At 42.9% G+C, this 26,692-nt stretch overlaps 6 protein-coding genes across 6 annotated transcripts; 3 read left to right on the forward strand and 3 right to left on the reverse strand.

The window, feature by feature from the left end:
• Positions 1-773: 773 nt before the first annotated feature.
• On the forward strand, positions 774-2,113 carry ATC70_002133 (uncharacterized protein; the record flags this gene model as incomplete). Its single annotated transcript, XM_064821515.1, has 2 exons — positions 774-1,374; positions 1,425-2,113. The coding sequence occupies 2 exons, from the start codon at positions 774-776 to the stop codon at positions 2,111-2,113; spliced, it is 1,290 nt and encodes a 429-aa protein (XP_064681201.1).
• A 351-nt stretch (positions 2,114-2,464) lies between these two features.
• On the reverse strand, positions 2,465-3,590 carry ATC70_002134 (6PF2K domain-containing protein; the record flags this gene model as incomplete). Its single annotated transcript, XM_064821516.1, has 2 exons — positions 2,465-2,774; positions 2,833-3,590. 2 exons carry the CDS (start codon positions 3,588-3,590, stop codon positions 2,465-2,467), a joined length of 1,068 nt encoding a protein of 355 aa, XP_064681202.1.
• A 285-nt stretch (positions 3,591-3,875) lies between these two features.
• On the reverse strand, positions 3,876-5,987 carry ATC70_002135 (uncharacterized protein; the record flags this gene model as incomplete). The annotated part of the gene is made up of 9 exons (XM_064821517.1): positions 3,876-4,013; positions 4,069-4,179; positions 4,234-4,752; positions 4,810-4,864; positions 4,920-5,041; positions 5,097-5,231; positions 5,293-5,443; positions 5,493-5,742; positions 5,810-5,987. The coding sequence occupies 9 exons, from the start codon at positions 5,985-5,987 to the stop codon at positions 3,876-3,878; spliced, it is 1,659 nt and encodes a 552-aa protein (XP_064681203.1).
• A 106-nt stretch (positions 5,988-6,093) lies between these two features.
• PRB1_1 (proteinase B) lies at positions 6,094-14,735 on the reverse strand (the record flags this gene model as incomplete). Its single annotated transcript, XM_064821518.1, has 5 exons — positions 6,094-6,545; positions 6,616-9,010; positions 9,065-9,207; positions 9,269-10,169; positions 10,230-14,735. The coding sequence occupies 5 exons, from the start codon at positions 14,733-14,735 to the stop codon at positions 6,094-6,096; spliced, it is 8,397 nt and encodes a 2,798-aa protein (XP_064681204.1).
• Positions 14,736-17,179: 2,444 nt separating this feature from the next.
• On the forward strand, positions 17,180-20,036 carry ATC70_002137 (uncharacterized protein; the record flags this gene model as incomplete). Its single annotated transcript, XM_064821519.1, has 4 exons — positions 17,180-17,959; positions 18,025-18,117; positions 18,185-18,290; positions 18,517-20,036. The coding sequence occupies 4 exons, from the start codon at positions 17,180-17,182 to the stop codon at positions 20,034-20,036; spliced, it is 2,499 nt and encodes an 832-aa protein (XP_064681205.1).
• Positions 20,037-22,750: 2,714 nt separating this feature from the next.
• On the forward strand, positions 22,751-26,372 carry RPL31B_1 (60S ribosomal protein L31B; the record flags this gene model as incomplete). Its single annotated transcript, XM_064821520.1, has 3 exons — positions 22,751-23,303; positions 23,361-24,521; positions 24,586-26,372. The coding sequence occupies 3 exons, from the start codon at positions 22,751-22,753 to the stop codon at positions 26,370-26,372; spliced, it is 3,501 nt and encodes a 1,166-aa protein (XP_064681206.1).
• Between the last annotated feature and the right edge of the window lie 320 nt (positions 26,373-26,692).

Genomic DNA, 26,692 nt, shown 5'->3' on the forward strand with positions numbered 1-26,692 from the left:
TGATTGTGCTTTGAAAAGAGCAGCATTCAAAATGTTGGAATTAGGAGTAGCCGTATCGATGCAAAGCCATTTTATAGCAAATGGCACAGCAATTGTGTGCGATACAATCAAAATGTCTGCTGCCCCGTTTACATGTCTGTCAGCTTGACGAAGGCCGTCTATTTTTGGGCCAAATGATGCGCACTTGATGTTTGCATTACGATGAGGACAAACAGCATCTCAACCGCAGTTTAATATCCACATTACATCCTCATACATGTAGACTATCAATATCTGTGGCTTGCTTTATGCGTTTGGCCCAAGACTGTGCCTTGCACTCGATGCTGTCATAGTCTATATAGATGTAGTTTTTAAAGCGGCTTTAAATAGGTATCTGGCAAGATTCTTGTGTGCGCAAAAAAGCTTGATTTGGCAAAAACCAATAAAGCAAAGTGTCTCCGCTCACAAATTCATTTAATGAAAGAGTGAGAAGGAAAGGATTGATTCATAAAAAAAACCCCTACGGCCCCTTCTCTTTTCTCTCTTTCTTTTTCCCTCTTCATTCAAGACAACATCTCCTCTTCTCTTCTCTCTTTCCACTCTTTTCAACTCTCCAGTCCTTTAAATCGCATCATCTCCTCTTCTTCCCTCTACTATCATCCTCTCTCTCTCTCTCTCTCTCTCTCTTTCCCCTTAAAATAAATTAAGCCCACTCCCTCTTTTAATCATAGTCTCTTTATAACAAGTTCTCTTTTCTTCCACATTCCTTTCACCACATCACTTTCCTTTTCATTATGTCAGAATTAACTCCACCCCTTCAACAATCAACAGCATCTGCTACGACAACAGATGATAGCAAAAAGAGAACTCGTGTTACACCTTCTCAATTAAGTGTCTTGGAAGAGACATTTAATGTGAGTGCTACACCTGATTCAAAGATGAGAAAGCAATTAGCATTCAAATTACAAATGCCAGAGAGATCCATTCAGATTTGGTTCCAAAATAGAAGAGCCAAAGTCAAAATGTTACAACGAAGAGTCCTGTTACGTCAAGAACAAGAAGCTGCCAGAGCTCGATTATGTGCTGAAGCAACATCGCAACATGGCTATCCATACTGGTACTCACATCTACCAAACAGACAACAGAAGCTACCTATTCATCGTGCCTGGAGTACGGACATGGTACCCAACTCTGCTTATCCTCCTCCTCCACCCCCTCCTCCACTCTCCCAAATGTTCCAGCATCAACAACACTACGATCATCCGCCATCGATTTCTGTTACAGGCCCATCAGCAACGAGTGAATTGGAAGAAGACATTTACAGCCTCACTGTTTCACCTTCACCTACCCCACAATCATTCATTAGCAATAACAGCGGATTGCCCAAGAGAATGGGTAAGTTGTAGCACTAGGACACATGTATCATGCTCACTAAATGTTATCAGAGAGTGAACCCTTAACATCGACTAGCTTCATGAGTCAAAACACAACCGGTTTAATTACTGCTACTGCAGTAACAGTTGGATCCTGGCATAGAATGAAGATCAGTCAACAGGATTTAATGTGTTATTATAAATTAAATGAACGTGCTTTCTCCTGGCATATTCGTGACAGTAATTATCATTTCAAAATGATGATATCATTTGACAACATTGCATCGATTGAATTAAATGTATTAGACGACCATATTTCAGCTCAAATCGATATGGATTTAGTCGAAGCCCCTATCTTCTTTATGGAAAACAACTCAAGTTGGGTTCAATGCAGTGATTTCACTGAAGGCATGCAAGCATCCGTTGTTCTGCGTCATACTGTGCGCGGTTTGGCTGCTGATCTTCGTCAAGAGTTATTAGCCATCGCGGGTATGGATGAACGATTATGTCAATTAACAAGATTTCCGACTGCTGTGGATATGATGATGCCTCCTCCCTCGTCCACGTCAATGCACCACCACCATCATGCTATTGCCGCCGCCGCCGCCGCTGCTGCTGCCTCTGTAGCTGCCTCGTCGCATCAATCTATGGAACAGGCTTTCATGATGCAACAACAAGAGCCCCACCAACAAAATTGGAGACACCAAAGTCTACCTTTATCCTCTGCTAGAGAATACTGGATCCCTCCTTATCCCATCTAAAAGAAACAACACCTTTTTACACATATAAATATTCATTCAAATCTTAGATAGCATGTGGCATGCCAGGCAGTTTTTTCCCTTTATTTTTTTTTTATATATAAATATATACATCATCGTTGTGTTGATTTCGGTTCTGATCTTTGATCCACTGCTTTTGGAGGTGGACACCATAGAATTTCGCAGAATATACTGCACAAATACACGAAAACATCCTGATGCTTTTTCAACAAGAACAAAGAGGTTGGTGCAAGCAGTGTATACCCTTTTTTATTATTATTATTATTAGAAAGAAAATGAATGATTAGAAATTAAGTAATGCAACTATACGAGAAAAAAAAAGTGGGGAGATGTTTATGATTTAGAGTTTTCATAGGTTAACACTGTGCCAAAAACATAATCCCATAATTTTGAAGTGATTCCGAATCCACTGTTGAAGTTTTTGTAGTGATGGGCAACATGGTATCTCTTGAGTTCCTTGAAGTAAATCTCCAGAACCTTTGCATGATGAAGATAGTAATGAATCATGTCGTAACATATGTAGCCAAAGAAGGTGCCACCAACAAATGCAAATGCAAATGCAGGGTAAAACAGGCCATGTGCTATTTTAAAGACGGGCACACTTAAAATTACTGTCAATGCAGGTGGCATGACCAATCTCAAGCTATGTAGACAAGACATTCAATCATAATGGCAATTCGCTTCGTATAAAAGAAACTTACCGGTCCATTGGCATATGGTGATGAATACCGTGCAATGTGAAATGGATCAACAGAAATATGGGATGATCTGGTACCAAGTCATCCAAATGGAACAAAAATCGATGCAATATGTATTCAAACAAGGTCCAAAAGAAGATGCCACTGACAAAGCCTTGGATCAGAATCTCGGTAGAGGCGCCAGAACAATGAAGGGATCTCCACGCCTGGTAAAACACAAAGGGTAACCATACCATCGGTACTACATACCAATTTGTTTTAGATAACTTATCCAATAGTGGATGGTCAAAATAAGGCACCGTATATGGCGTATATCGAGGTCGATGGACTTGTTCCAAATAGAATTCCTTTGAGTAGGTTGCATTCCATAGTTGCGGAAACAGGGCTTTGCGAAGATCCAGAAATTGTTCATCGCGTTCTGAGCCCACAACCATCTTATCCTTTGTAGTTGTCTTTTGTCCTTGCTTGGGATCATTCACTTTCAAGCTTTCCACTGCATCATCTTTCTCCTCCTCCTTTGCAAGATCGCCGATATAATGTTCAGTCAAAAGATCGTAAGCTGCATCCGAATGTGTGTGATAGTTGATGTCGTTTAGAACAAAAGTGATATCAGTGCCAGCAAATTCTAACAGTATTCCGTCTCCACCAGGGTGGTCTGCCAAGAAACTTGTAATGTCATATACTTTATCGTTTACAATCACCCAGCAAGAACCCTCAGTGTTGTTCCTTTTGACCTGGTCCCTTGATATCTTGGCTGCCATGCTGATAAAAAAAAATCAAGAGAGAAAGAGAGAGAGAGAGAGAGAGAGGCAAAGAAGGGAAAGAACAAGTATTAGACTTTTTTATTGTTGATTAAATAGCCTGATGCTATTGGTGATACAATAAGGGGTAGTTTACATTCAACGACCGAAATTAACGTTTCACTCTCCATTATACTTGACAATCATTACCATACGTCTCCTGGTAGATTACTACATGAACAAGCAATGAGAGATCTGACACATTGCAATCTTGATTTCAGGGGAAGAATTAAAAAAAAAGAGGACTTACCATCGTTCGGATATGCGTGAATGTGGATAGTAGACGGTCCATGTGAAGTCGGAATTAGGGAAGCTTCCCGGGTTGATGCAGTGAGTTCCTTCATAGGTTATGCCATAATTCTCACACTTGTCTGCTATAATTAACTAGTTTTGTAGATATCAATAGTATGTTCCAGCTTCCTGGTTGTGTCATACTCACTGCGTGTGGTAATGGATATAATCTCAAAGCATTATCAAATGCCCAAGAAACGGGTTTGATTGTCAATGGCAGTGGACTTAGATGACCCTGATCCACAATGGTATGTACAAACTATGGGATGGCAAAACATCAGCCACTGCTGCTACAGTCCAAATCTAAGCTTACATGTCTAATTGGCTCAGGATCTTCTTCGAGATTTGTTGTAAGCAAGGTATTTCTCCACAATTTCTGCAACCAATCCTCTCTAAATATAACAATGTCTTGTGTACAGTATCGGATACGACATGGGTTTGTAGTAAAAGTAACTTTTTTAGCTTTCTGTTTGACACGATTCACAAAACTGGGCAAGATGGGGCTCTGTGGTAATGATTTCCCTGCCCAAGGGTCCTTTGGTCCAGGCACAAACACCCAGTTTGAATGTGTTGCTAGGTCTGGGAATTCACTGATCAAATCTGCTAATGCTGAAAAGTTGTCCTTGTATTCATCCGAATCTGATCCAGCATATACAAATGATTTACTCGAGAAATTGCCAATCATGATGAATGCCAGTGGCACTTGTGCTGCAGAGTATCCAGCGAAGATGATCCTCAATGCTGCCATCACTTTGGGTTGATCCAGGTATACGTCGGATAGAATGACAAATGTAATGTCCTCGTTGGTGGCTTCCTCGAGTTTTAGTAGTTTCTATGCCTCCGCGTGAGTTTCATGATGTTTTGTCAACGCCTGTCTCCATTCAATTACCTCGTCTACAAGTGGTTTCGGCAAACCCATAAAATCAACATGGCTGAACAGTGCACTGAAAAAAGCTTGTTAGTTCCCCTTCCCATGCATCTGATCTGCAACTAGTTTACTCTGTCATCTCGCGAGGCTCTGCTGGCGGTAAATTGATCTCCTTGACGTAGAATCTGTGATCTCTGTAAACGCCTTCCACCAACACAAACGCACCATCCGTGAATAGCCCATAATCATAGTTCTACAAAAACACATCAGTCATTCTATTCTGATCCACAGCACCATATCCTACTCACAGCTTCGTGCATGACCAATTCTATATGCGCATCTTCATCCTCCAAATGCAACTTTCCTTCCTCTACCTGTGTAAGCATACCAAACATTACAAACTCTTCCTCGTCATGACCAATGAGCGCTTTTATAGGTGTGATCTATCGCATTGTTCGCATCAGCTTAACTGCATCCTCACACCATCTCCACTGCGATGTTTACCTTGATAATATCAGAATTGGATGCGTCAGACATATTTGGCGGACAAAAGTTTTCGTTTCTCAGCAATCGTTGCTTGACAAGCTTGTATCTTTCGCGGTACATGTCGCCCTTTTCGTTGGCTTCTGGTAACAGAGTAGAACGATCCTTACTCCTGCAGCAGCATTAGACTCTCCTCACTGACATCCGCCGCACAGACTTACTTGTGGAATGATCTTGTGAGTTCGTCATAGACTAGCTTTGGCAGATTGAAGGCATCGACTACATGAAAGTGCTGTGTCACATCTACCTTTTCTGCTGGTGCTTCTTGGATAGACATGTCTTGCAAAGAATCGTTGATTTCTTCATCCACTCTTTGAAATGGCGTCAACGAGGCTGCAATGGCTGCTGAACTCTGCATGGTCGTAATGACATCTCGAATGGTGGATTCGTTGACAATGACGAGTGTTTCCTCTAGAATGGACAGGAGTTAGTCCACAACGGGAGCTTTCTTTTTTTTGCATTATACATGTCTATATACCACTGTAACGCTTCTTGTAAGCCCTGATAATTCTTTCCAATGTGTCGACCAAATCATCTTCTCTCTCCAGTAGACCTTCGAGATACTTTGTAGCGTCTGTTTGTACATGCAATCCATACTTTTTAGTAAAGATATTGTACACTGATCTCCTTATTTTCACTTTGGAATTCACTGCCATGTAATGTTTTTTTATTTTTTTTTATTTAAAAGGTAAAAAGAGGTATTTCAATCGCGCGTACCGAAAAGTTCACATTATACGCGTTGATTCGACATCCGATGCTTCCTTAGCGATAGCTTGAGCCAAACAGAATCTGGCTGTTCCTGGCCAATTCATCATCTGTATGCTCTGACCTGTGCTTGGCTGCATAGAATTCAAGCAACTCCTCATCCACATTGTGCGATTTCTTTCCTTTAATGGTCTGCAGTTCTGCCAAGTGTTGCTGCTCATCTTCTGGTGCATTGGAATACAAGGATTGGACATCCACATCATCTTCCTCTGTGTAGGCTGAGATGACAGACTTGGTTCGGCTTGTGGTATCGTCATATTCGTTATAGATAACAGAGTCGTCCATGAGTTCAATGTTTGAATGAACACTGGCAGAGGAGGATTGCTTTGACGTAACACTCACTGCTCTCGAGACGGGAACAGATGGAGTTGGCAGCTCCCTGCTATTCTTGGTCAGCAGTTTCTTCTTGAGCAATGCTGGACTATGTCTCAAGATAGCTCTGACAAATTCTACGTAAGGGGGGGGGAGGGAGACATGGTTAGCCTGCATGCAAATCAAAGAGCCCAGCACCATACTCACGCTTCTGTATCTCTTCTGTCATTTCAGCGATTGACCATGTCTTGTTTCTATACTCCAATTTGGGCTGTTTGAACGGGAAATTGTACAGGTTGTAAAACGTATTTTGAGTTGGCCCCTGAAAGCTGATGCAATGCTTGGCAGCAGGAATGCGCACATAGATAAAGGTGCGGTTAGTGGAAGATCTCTTCTTCATGATGGTCAGCTCATCTGCCTTTCCCTTGCGCTTTTTGACAACCGTTTCCTTGACTTTCTTTGCTATCATGTCCAAGCTGGCGAAACTGCCCTCTCTTTTACCAAATGAGCGGACGCTGGCATGGTTTCTGTTTGTTCTGGTAGTGCTCCAATTGTCAATCATGACAGCTTCATCTTGGTCCTCCTCTTCTTCCTCCAGTTTGTCTCCTGAGAACACATCCTGATCTTGATTCTGGCCCTGCTGGTCCATAGCAGTGGTGGAAGGCACCCTTGGGAAAAAGTAGTCTTTCATGGCTGTACCAAAAGCAGTGCTGATTTGTAGATGCAGAGGCAGAAGATTGATCTCTAGATGCTGAATCACTGGAATGCCACCCACGGGCGGTAGCGAATCCAGTACACCGCTGAGCATTTTATGGCGAGAGAAATCAGGCTCTTGATGCGATGTGTTTGAAGGATCGACATAGGCATCCAATACGTTGACAAAAACAGGCGACTCGGTGGTATTCTTGATCTGAAACTGATCCACTTCTACCGTGTTCTTGTGCGATCCATTTGGCTTGTCCAATCGAACGTACTTTGTATTGGTCAACTTCCACTCACACAACGAGCTTTGCATTTCATTGTCCATGGTGGCCTCCCAGATAATCTCATCAGACGTGAATATGAATCGCTTTGCACTATCTGACTCCTCCAAATGGATATCTCTTCTGAATGTCTGGATGGACCGAATGGCTTCTACAACCATGTATAGTTTCTCTAGGCTTTCACTCATTTTCTTTTTGTTCTTGTTAAATTCTTGCAGGCCAAATGTATCCAGGTAAGGCAGCTCGCTGAGGAATCGGCTATGCAAATCAAGCAGATAGCGCGATCTATTCTGCAGCACACCCACTTGTTTGACAGTTTCTGCTAGATCACTGCGCTCTGCTGCCAGCATAACGTCTCGAAATTTGTTCAGCTTGGTCTTTTCACGCGCTGACCTGTCACTTCCAAGCACAAGGTGTATGACGGTGTAGTACAGAATATGGCTCTGCAACGAGTTGAGTGTGAGTTTGACGTGTGGAAAGTGCATTTGAATAGTGTTGGTGCGATCCTCAAAGGGGCTTTTGCGCAATGTGTTGTTATACTTGTTGATCTTGATACGCAGATGGTTGTACAGGTCGAGTTGCATAGTGCCTGATAATTGCGTTGCGATTCTCTGGAAATTTTCGAAATTCTTGAGCTCTCGATAGTACCACAGTTGTTCTGGCTGCGTCCATACAGCCCAATGTCGTTCCTGGAATTGGCCGTAGCAATTGGGCGCTAAAGTGTGGTAAGAGTGCACTGGTTCAATCCTTTTAGCCACCAAGAGCTGAGCATTGTCCAGATTGACAATGATACGGCTCTTGACCAGGCGAACATCTTTGTCAGCAGCGCCGCTTGTGCTGTTATCAATGATGCGGAATCCTTTGATATGAATTCTTTCGTTTGTCAGCAGGATCAAATGGTCGAGACCTCGTTCACTCTGGCAGATGAACTGAGGGTTAATCATGTCAATCAGATAATTGCTTTGCATTTCATACGAATCGGGGATGTTTTCATATTGGTAGTCTGGATCATTGACATTGTCTGCATTGTCATCAAGCACATGGATGCCGTCATATGACGTATTGGAAGAAGGGCTGCTGATGTCGTCTCTGGGTTGCCTTTTGTCTTCTTCACGCTCATTGTAGGCTACAAACTTCTTGGAACGTTCGGCCAGTAGTCTGTCAATCAGCGCCTGTGTGCTGGCAGAAGATACGGCGGGTGAGGTTGATGATTCGGCTGTGGCCTCAGGCACATCTGGCTTCCACTGCTGCTGCTTCTCGGCCATTCGCACCAGATCCTCCAAGAACTTGAAACACCTGGCAGATAGATTTAAGCTTTGCACTGACCGATGGTTGTAGATATCCCTCATGTAATAGACTGCATCTCTCACAGAGCTGTTCCATATGATTTGCGGGTTGTGCACAAAATAGCGGTCCTTGAAGCGACCCATGAGTAACTCCCACCTGGACAGTTCGTCTCTGCGACAGATGGAGGAAGTCGTTGTGTGGGGTGAGCCTCGCGTATCAGCATCTTCTGTCGTCATATTGAGCTCATTCTCCAAGATCATTTGGGCAATGTAAGTGTGCAGCATGTAGCGTTTGACTCGAAGGTGGTCAATCTTTTTGACGAGGAATTCATGCTGTGAAATACATCATGTTAGTCTGGGGATAGCTTAAAATCTTGCTACACATACCTCATCTGTAAGATCTTCCTTTTCGTTCTTGTACACATTCATCGCATGTATAATAATGTCGAGCTGTTTATCGTGGTTTTCAATGACTTTATCAAGATCTGCTGCTCGCTGGTTGAGATATGTCTTTTGGAATTCATGGCTGTCTGTATGGCACGCTCGATATCAGTCATTCCACCATCAAAAAGCAAGCGATGATTAACTTACCCATGCCGCTGCCAATCGTACAATCATGCGTCCTTCTGAGATAGTCTCTCTTTTCAGCGCCAGGTTCGTCGTGTTGCTTCATGTAGTAGAACAACGGTGAAAATGCAAACGGAAGCACATCAATCTTGGATCGTGATAGAAAAGGTTGTTTGTGGACAGCATCTAGAATCACAAAATCTTTGGCGTCAATCCATTGGAAGCTGTAACGGCTCTCTTCATCAAAGGAAGAAGCTTCTTGTCCCTGATAGCTCTGTTCTTCGCTGTAGGCAGTGGATTCAGCGACTGATTTGCCTGACTGGGGTTTGGATACCGGTGATGTATTTGCCGTGTTGCGATGATGTGCCCTGATTACGCGCAGATCAATGTCTGATAGCTCTACTTCCGCTTCATGAAAGTTGATTTCCGTCTTGATCGAGTCGTCTTGTACTGCTTCCACGTCATTTGGTTGAATCATCTCTCGCCTAGAATGCAGATCTACACTAAAAGAGTTGACTCGAGCCTTCAATCCAACAGATCCGCTGCCCTTCATGTCGAGATACGTCTCCTGATCAGAAATGAAGAAGCCAATAGCTAAAGGATTAACTGCAATTTTGTATTTAACCGTGTTCAATAGTTCTCCAAAGGACCTGGCCTTCTCCTCGACAGTGGGAAACAGTTTACCTTGCCGAATAGGAATAGATATAGGACTACCAAACAGCCTGAACCATTGCTGAAAGTGGTTGACAAAGCAGGGACTGAGATACATGGCGTTTTGAGACATATTGCCAGAGTGGCTCAAGTAAGGATCGTCTTGAAAAGAGTCGGGCGATTCAAGAGAACCATCGCCATTCTCCAGTTTGACAATGCTGAACGACAAGTGTATGAAATCAGATCTGAATCCTCGAAACGCGTCATATGTGGCCTACAAATCAATGGGATGTAAGTAAAAGAAGGCTCTCCTCATATGAATGCATGTATCTACCATATCAAAATGTGTATTAACTTGTTGAACTGATTGAAACAACACATGGTAGTGAGGCATAAACACTTGAGATCGGCACCTATCAATCATATGCGGATGCTGATATCGACATGTATCACACAGACTATGCTTCCTGACATCATTCGCATGACAAGACAGTCTTTCATAGCTCAAGCCAATACCCATACGAACACCGTCTGATAGCCTGAGTGCAATCTTGAGAAAGACACGACTATCATCAGCACACATCTTGTCCTGCTTGTACTGCAGAGAATCAGGCAATTGAGGCACAAATCCGCCATGAAGCAGGTCAGGCACGCCGAAAGCGTAGCTTTGGCTGACTATCTGCATAAACTCATTCTGTTCATTTTCATAACCAAGCAACCAGACGACATCATCGCTCCAAACTTTGGCTAAACCAGCGCCTCTTTCCAGCAACTGATATGGGTCTCTTGCTCCCTTGATAACGAACGCCAGTTTACCTCCACCCGTGAAATGGATCTTGATTTGCGAGTGGATCATGAAGCGAACCTTGTCCCAGAACCCAATGCGAGGCGAAGGATCCACCTGTGCCGCTGTCAAAGTATCCAACACACGCAAGATATCTTGGATAGCAGGGTTGTAAGAAACGGACCAGCAAATCATAGACATGCCCTGTGTCAACACATGGTAATCAATGACAGAATAGAACTTGAGAGGAGAGGCAGTGCGAACAGCGGATAAGCAGTAGCCAGCCGTTGAGTTTGATCCGGGAATGATGGTAATGGGTATAATACGACTTCCACCTGAGTTACCCAGCTCGTCGCCTACAACATAGTCACCTTCCAATGTCCAAGCAACTCTACCCGTCTTCTCAGAGGGAGGGACATAAAGCAAAGGTAAAGGGTAATCTCGCACCTTGATCCACGTTTTAGAGGCTTTGATTGACAGATGAAACGGTATCAATATGGAGAAATCATAGTCCAAAGGCACACCTCTTCCAACCATATGGATAAAGGACCGCGTCTCTTCCAGTCTGAAATTGGCAGGCTTGAAGCTCACCTTGGCACACTGAGCAGTGAAATTCGCCAAAGGTGGATGTAGAGGTCTGGGCACAATGTCAATGGTAAATGTCTTGGAGAGCAAGAAACGATCATGTCTACGACTATCACCATCATCCAGGGCATGATCAATAGCACCGGATGTTGCTGCGTTTCGGTAGTTGTTCCTGCTATGCAGCGCTTCAAAAAACTGTGCTTCTTGTAGGTTTGTCTCGTCTATATGCTTTATCCAAAATTCAGAGTAATACGCCAGCAGGTTCTGTTGCGCTTTAGCAATTTGAACATAGAGTTCGGCTTGGTCTACACTTGGTTTGGGGTCGCTCGTGTCGTCTCGTTGAGGATTGATGGTGGAAGAGGACGTGCGAATGGATTGGAAATCATCGGACACGGATGTGCGTTGGTGTGTGGACGAATTGATAGAGGCTGATTCAGGAGATGCTAGTGATGTCGAGTGCAACATGTCGTAGACTTTCTCATCCAATGCTTCCTTGTAAGCTAATCTTCTCTGCTGTTCCTGCAAACCCGTCCTTAGGATATTCCTCAGCTTTGCTTCAAATGGATCATCATCAAAATGGATGGTAAACACCTTGGCTCGCAATTTGATGTGAGGAATAGCAATAGGGTTGTTCTTTAACAAGGGGCCAAAGTAGGTAAACACACGTCTGGTGGGATCTTGCTCCAGTATTCTTGCTTGAAGCTCCTTGATCGCCTTGACTAACCCGATCACGCTGTCAATCACCTCTGACAGGACAAACTTGTAAGGCACAGAGGCAAATATCTTTTTGGCTTTGAGTTCAATAGAAGCCTCTGTTTTGGTAATCTTGACCTGATCCAATTCCACTAGCTGCTCCCATTTGGCTTGGTGAGTCGGAGAGACACCCAGTAGCATGATGTTTCGAAATTGAACCATGTTCTTGTGTTCAGCAGTGTAGTTGACGTTCAGTTCATCCATTCTGAGGTAGAGTTTGATCTCTTGAGGTAAGCCTATCTGGATATCCCCTCTTCCAACAGATACATCAAGCGAAACAAGTGGCGTTGGCGTTGTTGCTGTGGATTGCCGATGCTTCAAACCGCTTTCACTGTCCACGCCATTGGTCTTGAGCTGATGCTTCATGACAGACAAAGATCTAAACAGTAACAAACAAGCATAATGATTCCGAATGGAATACGAGATGCCAAACTTTTTGACCTTGAACACAACAGACAGCTGCGTGTCGTCAGCTTGCCAGTACTTGGTATTAAAGTTGAGCTGCGAGATCCAAAGAATGACATGCTGCTTCTCTGGCTTTTTCAGTAGCTCATAAATGTCTACATCTTGCTGCATACAGCTGGATGATTGATGAAGGTAAAGCTTCTCCATGTGACACCGTGCCTTCCATTCATTGTGAAAGTGCTGATCCACTGTTGCGTAGGGCCCCTCACAGACAAAAGCCAGTTTTTGAGTATCTAGTACCATGCGAGTATACACAGCGTGAGTAGGTGCATTGTCAATATAGCCCTCAGGCACTTGAACAGTCCCTGATTGCCGAGCAGTATCTACGCTCCAAGCGACAATAGAGCCCTGTGTCACATCCAAGCTAAAGCTGATACTCTGAACCACTACCTGCTTCCAATCCGTGTTGCTGCTTTCAGTACTGCTGCTGCTGCTGCTGCTGTTGTTGTTGTTGTTGTTGTTGTTGTTGTTTCCTCTCAATGATTGAAGGGCTTCAGGCACAGATGTCAACCAAAAAACGCTTGCGCTCAATGCAGTACCGTGGTGTGTATCGCATACATTGATCAATGGCTTATCAATGGCTGCTTCAGACTGAATCACATTACCTGGCGTGAGCACAACATGATTTTGGATAACATGCATTCCTGATTTGAAAATGAAAACGGCATTTTTGACTCGAATAAAATCATGCGTTTGTTGATGGCACTGATACCCAAACTTGACATGTTGCATTATGGCCTTGAGAGACAAACGATAGATCCATTTTTGATGTCGTTGTTGAGGATGCATCAAGGGTGCAGGGCTGCTGTTGTTGTGGCTGCTACTGGGCTGATGTCTGCGCGATACCCGGCCAAGCAAATGGAGCCATCTGGCAGTAGTAGTAGGCGTGTGAGGTGGGGTAGGTATTGAGGACTTGCTGTTGGGAGTAGTCTCGTGGAAAGAGCTTCTGTTTCTGGCTGTCAGACTACTAGAAGAGCCGCCACCAGACAACCACTTGTACTCCTCCTGAGCAAACCACGAGTCCAGTCTGCTAGCTGAAGAGGAAGAGGAAGTCGAAGGCACATCGTCAAAACTGCTGCTGCTGTTTCTATTGCTCTTTTTCATGTACTCTCCCGCAAAACGAATAATCAAGCTTTTACTCGACATATAGCCATGACGCTCTTCGTTATCCACATCCAACATATCCATTTTGGCAGAGTTCAACACAACAGCAAGTGAGCAGGTAGGAACATTGGATATTCTCTTTTGGGGCAGACTACTGTTTGTTGTTGTTGTGCTGGTAATGGGCTGCTGTAACTGCTGCACATGGGCTAGTGTGTCTAGAAACGTCTGACTTTTCAAGGGAAGCGTCAGTAGCGGCATGTTTATAATCCATGTTACACTTAGCAGATCAGTATGTGGCAAAGTATCTGATGATGTGGGTGTTGCTGCATGATGATAGTCTTCTGGTGTCGGAAGCGCAGCAGTTATTTCCATGGAAGATATCTCAACAAGGCGATGCTGGAGTAAGCACAGTAAAATCAGGTCAGTATTGAGCTGCAAGCAAGGCTCCCTTCTATTCTCAAGCAGTGCCTGAATCCTCAGCGTGTTGATCTCCATCCGCATCGCAATTTGTTGATTTTCCATATTCATCTTTTGGACTGTTACACTGATTGAATTGATCTTGATACCCAAGCGCATGAATCTAGATGCTGACATGTCGAGATCTTGCTGGTGACTGCAGGCGTGTGAAGGATGCTGCACGGCTTGATACTGTTGATAATAAGCTATACAGGTATCCATATACACGTTGATAAAACCCAGCTGGATATCCACGTCCATGCCTTCAAGCAAGATTCTGTTCAGTTGACAGGACACCATCACAAGACAAGTAGTAGTTATTCCCACCAATGGCTTTGAAGCATTGTCAGCCACAGTTACAGGACCCACTTGCAATTGAACACTAAACACTCGTTGTTGGTCCTGAAACAGTTTGCCAGATTGCTGTCGTTGTGATACATTTAAGGAGGATTGAATGTAGATGTGATCCACTGTGATAACCAAGTCTTTGCTGTTGGCCATCAATGTCAATTTGTCAATACGGACTGCAGTATGGTTTACGATAAATGACATGACGGCAATGACTGGTACTTCAACCAATAATCGCATGAGAGATGTAGCTTGAACCCATTTCTTTAGCACTTCTACAGTAAAGACATCTGGCGTAGTATTGGTGTTGGCTACCATAGTCTGCTCGAATGTAATTCCAATCATATGTAGTGTTGCTCTGCTGTTTTGCTTGTCATAAAACACACACAACTGATCTATGTCGACAAACCCTGTGTTTCTCCTTAGTTGAACCTTAATCTGATCCCAAATCCATTGTCGATACACGCAAATTGGCAATGAAACCAATATCAAAAATGTTGTCAAAAATAACCAGAAATCCATGTTTGAATGCCAAAAGAAAAAAGAAGGAAAAGGAAAAGAAAGAGAAACAAGCAAATAACGGCTTAAGCTGCTATTGTTGTTGTTGTTATTATCATCTTTTTTTGCTTTAGTGTTACAAATAAAGGCGCATTGATACACACACCACCGATGCTGCTCATATCTCATGTAAGCACTCTACTGCTAGTAGTACAGGCATTCTTTCAAGCACTATATGTTCATTGCCATCCGCTATTCAACTACGGGTAGCTATAGAGCACCTTTTTGAGCGCTTTGAGCCTTTTTTGGGAAGTTATGGCATCATTTCTCAGCAAAGCACATTTCGAATCTGTTTCATTAGCAACAATCCCCAAACAAAGCAACTTTTGACTGGGTCAAGTAGTAGGCCGATAAAACACATCATAACATAATAAATCTAAAGTCCATAAACATTTTTACAACCTTAATATGAAAGCGGAGTGCCAGGCATTTGTCAGGCATGGTTCATATATGATTTAAGATGTTATATTACATTTCTATCAATCAACAATCGAGTTTCTTCTAACACTTTAGCTGTTACTGATTTTACAATATTAGCCAAAGGTTCACGGCAGCACGAGCCACCTAAACGTAGAATGGCTTCCACCAAAACGAAGCGTAGGTCAGGAAACCAACCGAAGAGTCGAAACGCCCAACGTAACGCAATAAATTTATGGACCCTAGACACTTTCAAAGCCCCAACAAGGAAAGAATTTAATCTGACAAGTATTTTGATAGACTGGCGTTATTAAATAGAATCCAAAAAAAATAGCATAGCTAACGGTAGTGCTATGTAATTTGCTACCTACTTTCCATATGCTTTAAAAGCGTCAATTACTGTATTGCCTTCATGATAAAGGGCATTGAGTTTGCCAGCCGGTCCCACCAGCCAAAATCAACTCAAACCCAGACTCATAGTTTGTTCCAGATTGGCCAAATCTTGATGCTTTTCGACCCGATTGAACTACTTTTGCAGATTCGACTAAGTAAAACATGATGATCATCCTCTGCTTCTTTAAGCGTTATTAGAGTGCTTTTCAAGGCGCATCCAATGGTACCAAGTAAGATAGATGTTTTTAATAAACTCATGGAGTAATTTACAAAAATATGAAAAGAGGTTTCTGGTCAAAAAGTCGAAGTTTTACATATCAAAGTTCCACAAAGATGAGTTCAGGAGTTACATTAGATCGATAGAAACATTTTGATTCAATGTATGCCTTAGTAAAAGTCTTCGGTAATAAGGTCAAAAACGCGATCGTTTGATTTTCAATGGAAACCATGAGGGGTACCTCATGGTTTTTGGTCGGTTTTTGTCCATGTTTTTTTGGTCCCCAAAAAGTTGAGCAAAGGTGTCAGAAAGTAACTTCCAGATGAGAGCAATTGTTTGGTGCTTTTCTGACAATCTAAAACGGCCTTGAACGCGAGAAAATGCAGCTCAAATGCACTCGGATTTTGCTGTATTAGGGGCGCTAAGGACTAAAAAGGGGAGATACCAGTATGATACTTGCCCGTATATGAAGTAGCTACGTATATATGGATGTAGAGCATAACATAAGAATCCGGTCCGCAGATAATATGAAGGGGTTTCATGTGTAAGTAGAGGATCAAAATGGAAGTAGTCGTATTTTGGCAAGATACGCAAGGGCAATGGGTAGCGCGAGCTGCCGCTGCAGGTTGGTTCCCACCAAAGCGAAATGAAGATAGAGAGCCATCCGAAGCATAAACACTTGCAACTACAAATATAAATGGCATGATTTATGTAAAAGAGAACAGTGGGGATGATATGATGGTTACAGAGTACCTGAGCTGACATTACATTACGGCAAGCATTCACTGAGGCAGTAACTACAGCAATTTGATTATAAAAGGTGCAATTGTGTTTGATACAATATTTGGAGTGGCACATTTGGAGGACCCGTTTGGCATTAAAGGGATTCAATCTGAAATCCATGACAGAAGGATACTCAAACTCTTGAGAGCTGTCAGATTTCTGCTAGTAACACACGTAAATCAATGCAATGATCTTGAAATTTATACCTTAATTACTGAAACATCATGATAAAACCATGTAATCTGGCCTGGTAATTTCCTTTTTGGCGAGCGAAATGATGTAGTGAATGAAACTTTTAGCGATATCCGAAAGTCCATTGAGAAATACTGCTGTAGATCTGATACATATAAGCACATAAATGAGCTGTCAAATTTTACATCTCTTCAAGACCCTCTTTTTCTCGTTTTGATTACATTTCTACATGAAAACGCAGAGCAACAATCAGGATCATCATCCGGATGCGCAAGGCTACTTTACCTCTGTAGACATGAGCAGAGAGACACAAGCACCACAAGCTGATTTGACAGACTTGGAGCCCACCCTACAAGACCAACATGTAAGCTACGCCGCCTACACGCCATCGCCATTGCATGTAGACAATGAGAAATGGAGTGTTGATAGTGCTCAAGATGTCCATAACATGCACTACCGTGACAGCAATGCTACGTCCATTGAAGGCAGCCCGCCTTTTCCAAAGCCGCACAAAAACACATTACTTGAAGACGAACTGGAGCAGGAACTGGAATCAAGCAGTGATTCATCCAACGACATTGACGATGACAAGGACCATAATTTCGATTGGAATGACAGTGATGGCAATGCAGACAAACAAAGCGCCCGTTCCGTTAAACGAAATACTACGTTTCAGCGAGCCAAGAGACTATACCGAAAATATTGTTTTTGGCATTACCTATCTCTCTTTATGAAGCGTGTTGTCATTGCAGCCATTGGCTCTGCCATCTTTATTACTGTGGGCGTGTGTGTCTATATTTACTTTCCTCGGCCCTCGCCAAGGGAGGAGGATGATCCCAGCTTTGAAAACATTCGAGACAACGTCCAGGTGTGGATGTACTGGGCTGCATTTATGTGGCACATTGTATGGTTGAGCACATTTATGACAGAAGCAGTTCCGTATATAGTAACCAAATGGGTATGGTTCTTTAAGGGTCGCAGATCCGAGAAGGTCAAGAGCTACATGGAGGTAACAAATGTGTTGTATAAAAATAGCTTTTTCCAGCGTCTGACATTCTGTTTCATGATATTTAGTATTACATGAGCCTAAAATACTACATTGGCCTTTTGGTAATCACTGCTTGGAACTGGGGAACTTGGGCCTTTTTGATCACAATTGCTTATCCGGTAAGTTTCATCGGGATTACCATTGCCATTGGATTGTCGTTTCTGATCGGATTGCATGGCCTGCTAGTCTGTTCTCAAGCAGCCGTACACAACCACACTATGGAGAGTCTTTGCTTGTTTGTTTGTAGCCTCGGTGTTTCTACTAGTACAGAAAACCATTATTCAGGTTGTAGGTAAGAAACATTATCCATGTATAAATGTGGTTAGTGCCTGTATCTAATTTATATACACATCTCCTTTTCAATTCTAAAAAAAAAATACATAGCTTCAAGATTTCATAGATTTGCATTCAAGGATCGCGCCAAGGCTAATAGGCGAGCCATTAAGAGTAAATCAGTCAATCCTCTCCTGAATGCACCGCTGGATTGTTGATACTTACTAACTCCAATTTCTGATTAGTTTTAGACACACTTGGTAAGGCCGAGTTTCGATATCGAGCATCCACCGCGGCATCTAGAATGAGAAACCGCAAACGACCCGATCTATCAGCTCAATCCACTAGTGATTTCCTAGATACCGCGACGACAACTGCTGCTGCTGCTGCTACTGCAAGCTCCCTAGGCCTTAGCACAGGCATATCTCCCAGCGTCAGTACCAGTGAATACATGTCTGGTCGAGGTGATCTTACTTACAGGCAACTTAGCTCAAGTGATCTGCTATATTCATTCAAGAAGAATCTGAAGCGAGCCGTCATCAATGAACAACCACATGTCAGCCGTCATATGCGAAAAGATATGGATATTAATAGCGATGAATATGCAAGGAAAAATGCCAAAAAACTTTATATATCACTAGCTTATCCAGACGGTATCTTGCCAGGAGAAAATCAGGCACGACGTTGCTTGCTCATTTCTGATTTCGAACCTTACTTCAAGACCACTCAGGACGCTAAAGTCGCTTTTGATATTTTTGATCGAGATGGCAACGGTGATATTACCCGCCGAGAGTTTCGTGATACAGTAGTGCACATCTACCGTGAGCGTAAAGATATTGCCATTTCCATGCGTGATACAGGCCAAGCGCTTGGCAAGATAGACTATATGCTGTTCGCCATCAGTCTGGTGGCACTCTTGTTGACCTCATTTGCCATCTTTAATGTTGAGGTGTGGCACTCGCTTGTCCCTTTGGGCTCCATCCTGTTGGCTCTGACATTTGTATTTGGTAACACTGCCAAGAATACATTTGAAAGCATCTTGTTTCTGTTCGTGACACATCCTTACGATGCGGGTGATTATGTCTTGGTGGATGGCCAATACCTGCTTGTTCATAATATGGGTGTCATGGGCACCTCCTTTGTCTCTGGCGATGGCCAGCTCATCTACGCACCCACTACTGTATTAATGACAAAATTGATCACCAATGTACGACGTTCTGGAAGCATGGGGGAGTCCATCAAGATCAACATTGATTTCCGTACAACCACCAATCAGTTCTGGGAGCTACACGACCGTTTGCTTGCCTGGGTCACCAGCCAAAGCCGTGAATTTGGACCTGGATTTGATCTACGTGTCATTGACATTGTCGATGTCAATCAACTCATTCTGAACATATGGCTGCCGCATAAAGGCAACTGGCAAGAACTGGGTAAACGATTCCAAAGAAAGACAAGATTTATGCTCGCTCTCAAGGATATCATGACGGAGCTCAACATTAGATACGAGTTGCCTGCTCAAAGAATCACTCAGGAGGTGCATCCAGCAGAACCTCATCCTGCTCCTCTCTTTGGTCAACGTATCGAAGAATGTCCTCAATCATTCAGTGCGCATGTCACTTCTCCCCCTATACGAGGTGTGGGCCCTTCTGATCCAGCAGAGGCGAAAGCTTACGAGGAAATTCGCAAAGGTAGAGCCATTCGAGGTGATCGCTACAACATGGATCAAGGCGGTTCAGCATCGGCCGGCGGCGATGGTGGTTGGTAGTGGACTGACCTCTACTTCATTTAATATACTCTGATGTATCATACAATACCCTTCTTTTATCTTCATCTACTCATAAAATTATCCATAATCAATACTTTACCAATGTACAATGCTGAAAAGAATGACTATATTCCATTTCGAATTTGGATGAGCAATCTGCAACTATTCAGATTACCATGTACCAAAATCAACAAAAAAAAAATACAAGAAATATAGCCATGTCAAGGTATAGTACTTATTTGAATTGCAGTCCCTTGTTGTTAGCTTCACAAACATTGATTGTCTTTATGGAAAGGGCATCATCATCAAGTTTGCCAGCTAAAATGGGTGACAACTCCGAGTACAATTTTTTGACCTTTATTTGTTAATTTTAGATTATTTTCGACCTTTTTAATCTAATTTGTAAGATTCGATTATATAAGTTGTAATGATCAGCCCATACTTCCTAGTACATTTTAAAAGTACTTTTCAAGGCGCTTCCAGTGGTGCCAATTACAATAGAGTTTTTGAATGAGCTTATTGATCAATTCTTAAAAGTAAGAAATGAGGTTTTTGGCCAAAATGTCGAGATTTTTCAAACAAAAAGTTTCCTAAACAAAATTCCAGGCGCTGCTTTGGATCGAGAAAAACATTTTGATGTAATATATACCATAGTGAAAGTCTTCATTTTCAAGGTGAAAACGGGATCGTTTGATTTTTGATGAAAACCATGAGGTATCCCTCATGATTTTTGGTCCATTTTTGATCAATTTTTGGCGATCCCAAAAAAGCTTGGCAAAAGTGTCAGGAAGTAAGTGCTAGCAAAGAGCAATCAATTGGTGCGGTTTTGGCGGTTTAAAACGGCTTGTAACGCGAGAAATCACGGCCAGAATGTACCCACATTTCGCTGTTTTAGCATACATTTGAGTAGTAAGAGGTAATGAACGTATGCTGCCCGCCTGTTTTAGAGTGGCTCTCGTTGATACAGACGTGGAACATCCTAAAAAAAAAGCCAGTTCCACAGTTACAGGGCTTATATTGAGAGCTTTCGCATGATAGTAAAAGACTGAAAAGTGACATTTTCGTATATATCAGTTGAATGTTCGCCTGCCAAATGCAACATTGCAACAGTCTTCAGCCATGCTTATGCGCATTATCAATACAAACACACGTATATAAAACTCGGAAAGCCTTGAGTGATCTGAATGACCAAAAGTGGCTCAGATATCACTAAAACGGTGTAGCTAATTGGTTGTTGAGTAATCTGCAGATGCCAATGTTGTCGCAATGGCCATGTTTCTCTATTATTATACTATTTTCAGGCACAGTGGATAAAAAGGGGCAGCAGATCGTATTGTTTCCTCTTTCATCATAGCTTGAAATATTAGCATTTAATCGAATAAACCCAATGTAATTTGGATGGATACATGCAAAGCCGCTTTTGATGTACATTTATAGACGCACATGGAAACGAGCCAGAAAATCCGATTATTTGGAGCAGATAAAAAGAGAGAGAGAAAATGACGAGGCTTTGATCCATTGTTTGTTTGTTGGGCTTTTCGCGTGGCTTTTTTGACCTTTCTGATCAGCTATTAGACAAGAATACAAACGAGATGAAAATGGATTAATGCTCAGCTAGTTTGTAATTACCCAATAACATATATTGTATTTAATTGATGATTTCTGATTGCCATACCCGGGAATCCAATAAACGCTTGTCTTCCAGTCATTCTTTTGTATTCTATGGCAAACATTGACACGCGAGCAAAGTAAAGTTAAGGATTTCTTCCACTCTTTATTAATTTTTTTTTTATAAATAAATTTTAAACCATGTTTTATTAATAGCACACTTGCAGAAATAAAACCATCGGGCAGGTAATTTTTGTCAATCTAGATCAAAGGGGAGGAGGGGGTCAGTCTGATGGAATTTAATGTGATACAAGATAATTGATGAATTCGTGCTATGTTGCCTTTTGGTGGTTTTGCTTTCTTTGTTGGTGATTTGAGAAGAAAACGATGCAAAAAAATGTACATGAGGGCACACACAGCTTTACGCAAAGGACACAGACAATCAAAATGTAGAGCGCAGGATCGACATGGAGAGCATTCATCGTATAAACTATCGTAGCGGAGATCATCCAGCATCCCACATCCACATTGATGCTATCCACAGGTGCTGCTCGACATATCATGAATTCGACTATAAAGATAAAGGGGATGTATATTTGCTACATGCTATATTCTTTGTTACTATGCTCTTCCCCCGTCTATATCCCTGCTCTCTCTCTCTCTCTCTCTCCCTCTCCTGATCTGCGAATAGCTAGTTTCCATAATACATATAAGGAGTATCAAATCTAGACTAGATTCCGCTTTGGGAAGGTACTAAGTTAATTTGCAATCTACCAGTATAATCTGTGCATACTTGTCATATAAAAATAGCCCTCCTTCTTTCAACCACCCTCTTCTCTCTCTCTCTCTCTCTCTCTCTATATCTCCTCTTGTTCTCTGTAAAAGTGAATTCAATATTCTCGGGCTTTTTAATCGTTTATTACATCCCCGTGCTTTTATATCCTCTTTTTTCCACATTTCAAACATTTCTTTCCTTCTTCTCTTTTCACGCTTTCTTGTACTGAGATAATAAAACCTTGATTTCTTTATATACATATTACCCCTTAAAACAAGGAAGCGAGAAGACAAAAAAGACATTGCCACTCTAAATATATTAATATAAAGAAATGCCTCCAGCAAGACATGATTCACCTTATGGTAACAATGGTGGCCCTGGACAGCCAGAGTACGGCTATCAACCACCCGCTGACAACAATTATCACTACAACAATGGAGGAGCAGCAACTTCATCGATCGGTAGACGTCCAACCACATTAGGCAGAGCACCCACTCGTCGCATCGTACCTGGAGGCAACTCGATTGCTAATGCTAGTCATAATATACAACGTGGTCGTACATTGATTCGCCCTGATCGTTATCAAGAACCCGCACCACTCTTAACTGGTAAACCCACAGCAAGTCGTAGTGTGTTTGATCCCTGGGTATTGTTCTCCCGTATAGTGACATTCTGGGCGCTACCACCTATGCTGAGGGCACTCAAGATGGGCGATGCTGGTATGCAACAAGCATGGAGAGAGAAAATCACGCTCTGTTTCCTGATTGCCTGTATGGGTGGTTTTGTGGCATTCATCACGATTGGTCTCAATTCAGTTCTGTGTCCTCCGAGTCAGGCAAACAACCAAGCAAATTACGCTTCTTATAACGATACACTGCAAGCACGTAAGTCTTTTGGTATTAAATTGATTTAATATACCTTAATTAACTCCTTATATTTAGCTAATTTGTTGGGCGTGCTGGGCTGGCAATTTAATGTGTCGAAATCGAATCCAACAGGAAACCTCAATTTCTACAATTTGGCTACTGTGCCTGGAACTGATATCACCAACTACTTTACACATGGCACCAATATCCCTGACTGCATTAATCCTGGCAATGAAAAGGCTTTGACCTTTGCTGCTGTCAATAGCAACCCTTGCTCTGCTAACAACGGTGTTGGCGGCTGTTTGTATGGTGATACATCCATTGCTAATTTGCAAGGCACCTATGGTTTGGTCAATATTTCTCGTCAAGTGGGTTACGATTGGACTCAGTTCGCCACCGCCAATTTAACCTATTTCATTGTTGTCGACGGAAACGTGCTGAATATGGAGCCTTACATCAAGGCACACCCTCAACCTATTGTAAATGATGAATTGGATGGAGTGATTCGTGGTTTGCTCAACAGCAGCTTTGCGGAAGGCGGTCGTGATGGTACCAAAATGCTGTTTAGACGCCCTGAATTCAAGGCTTCCATCAACTGCCTTGTTCAAAAGTACAGAGCTGGCCATATCGACAAGAGTACCACTGGCTGTTTCGTGTCTACTATTGTGTTGGCTGCCTCGCTCGGTATTGTGCTGGCTATCGTGTTGGCTCGTTTCTCCATGGCTTTGATCTTTTCCTGGTTCTTGTCTCGCAAACTGTCTCGCACGCCTCCACCTGTACCACCCTCAGCTGCATCAGCCGCAAGCAGTGTTATGATGAGAAATCAACAAACAATGGAAATGTCTGATATCAAGCCCGGTATGATGCAACGCAACGATTCAGGTAGTACTTTGATCCCTGCTGGTGGCGTCGCTGGTAAGAGAGTGGAAGTTGGCAATGATCTCTTTACTGTGCTCTTGATTACATGTTACTCTGAAAACACGGAAGGTATCCAAGCTACTGTGGAATCACTGTCGGCCACCGACTATCCTGATGATCGCAAATTGCTTTTCTTGATTGCTGATGGTATTATTACGGGTCATGGTGAGACCATCTCTACGCCTGACATGTGTTTGTCCTTGCTGACATTTGACGAAAACCAACCCAGCATGAAGGATCCTGAGCCTATGCCTTACATTGCTGTGGCTGTTGGCTCCAAGCAACACAACTGCGCCAAGGTATATGCTGGTCATTATGGTAAATACAGACTGATGCGTAGATGAGCCTCAATTGGATATACTAACGAAAGCGGCTGCTATAGTGTGCAAAGGTCATAAGGTGCCCATGATTTTGGTAGTCAAGTGCGGTAATCCTGACGAGCAAGGCAAGCCCAAGCCTGGTAACCGTGGTAAACGTGATTCTCAGCTCATCTTGATGAACTTCTTCAGCAGAGTGACCTACAACGACCGCATGACGCCGCTTGATTATGACTTGTTTAGAAAGATCCAGTTTTTGATGGGCGTGACACCTGATTACTTTGAATTGGTGCTCATGGTGGATGCTGACACCAAAGTGTATCCCACCTCAATGCGATTGCTGGTAAATTGTATGGTAAATGACAACATGATTATGGGCTTGTGCGGTGAAACCAAGATTGCCAACAAGAGAGATTCGTGGGTCACTGCTATTCAAGTGTACGAGTACTTTATCTCCCATCACTTGGCCAAGGGCTTCGAAGCTGTGTTTGGTGGTGTTACCTGTTTGCCTGGTTGTTTCTGTATGTACCGTCTCAAGGCTCGCAAGGGCGATGGTGATTGGGTGCCCATCATTACAAAGCCTGAAATTGTGCAAGAGTACTCCTCCAACACCATTGACACACTGCATCAAAAGAACTTGCTGCTTCTCGGTGAAGATCGTTTCTTGACTACGCTTATGCTCCGTAACTTCCCCTTCCGTAAGATGGTGTTCACGCCTCATGCTATCTGTAAGACCATTGTCCCTGATGAATTCAAGGTGCTCTTGTCGCAGCGTCGTCGTTGGATCAACTCTACCATTCACAACTTGTTTGAACTCGTACTCGTCCGTAATCTCTGTGGTACCTTCTGCTTCTCCATGCAATTCGTTGTAATGATGGATCTGGTGGGTACTTTAACACTGCCTGTCGCTATCATCTTGACCGTCGTCCTTATTGTCAACATGGCACAAACTGAAATCAACAGTCTCAGTGCAGCACTGCCCCTGATTCTCTTGATCATCGTTCTGTTCTCTCCAGCATTCTTGATTCTGATCACAACTCGCAAGTGGGTTTATCTGATGTGGATGGTTGTCTACCTGTTTGCCTTGCCAATCTGGAACTTTGTGCTGCCAGTCTACTCTTTCTGGCATTTCGATGATTTCTCCTGGGGTGAAACTCGTAAGGTAGAAGGCGAAACCAAGGACGACCACTCAAAGAAGGACGGTGTGTTTGATCCATCCAAGGTGCCATTGAAGCGCTGGGAGGATTATGAGCGTAAGCGTGTGAGAGCCAACAAGAGACGTGAGCGCAAGGAAAGACAGATGCGTGAGATGGGTCCTACTCACTTGATGCATACCATGATGCCTTCTGAAGAAGATGAATCAAAGCGTGGACTACTCGGCAACACTGATGAAGACGACTCTGTTTCCCACATGTCTTATCAAACCGACATGTCCAACAGTGCTGCAACTCCTGCTCACTATTTTGATCCATCCAAAGAGGCACCTGCAAAGGCTGGATCAGGATACTACCCCACTTATAGACCTCAGTCAATGGCACCGCAACCAATGCCAAAGAACAATATACCATTACAACCTACTCCTACAGCTCCTGGTCCTTGGGGCCCTCAGCAAAACTACGGATCAGCGGCGCAATCCCATCCTAACATGCACCAGCAATCTCCTCCTCCGATGAATCAGCAGAGAGGCCCAATGAGTCCGCCAATGCATCAACAACAACATCATCCTCAACAACATCCTCAACATCAACAGCAATATCCTCAAGGCCAAATGGGCGGCCCTCAAGGTCAATATGTGAATACCAGACCCAACATGCCTCCAAATAACCAGCAAGGATCATTTCATGGTTTCTAACAACCTCTAAAAACTTTTTTATATATTATATATTTCTTTCCCGTTTTGTGTATCTTTAGTTTGGGCATATGACATTTACAATTATTATTCTCTATATATATCATTTCTTGTCTATATCTTTTTAAATGAATAGATTTAGATCCTTTACAAAATAAAAACAACTCAATCCCCACTAATCCATACAGCATATTCTGGCCCTCCCTGCAGATCTTTTCACCTTGATCTTCCTGTCCAAATCTAGACTGGAAAACGTGCTCGTTTGACAAGACACGTTTCATTGTGGAAAGTTAGTTTGGACACACATAAACAAAATCTACCAT

Source organism: Mucor velutinosus (assembly GCF_035048745.1).
Source record: "Mucor velutinosus strain NIH1002 chromosome Unknown tig00000093, whole genome shotgun sequence".
Lineage (NCBI taxonomy): Eukaryota > Fungi > Mucoromycota > Mucoromycetes > Mucorales > Mucoraceae > Mucor > Mucor velutinosus.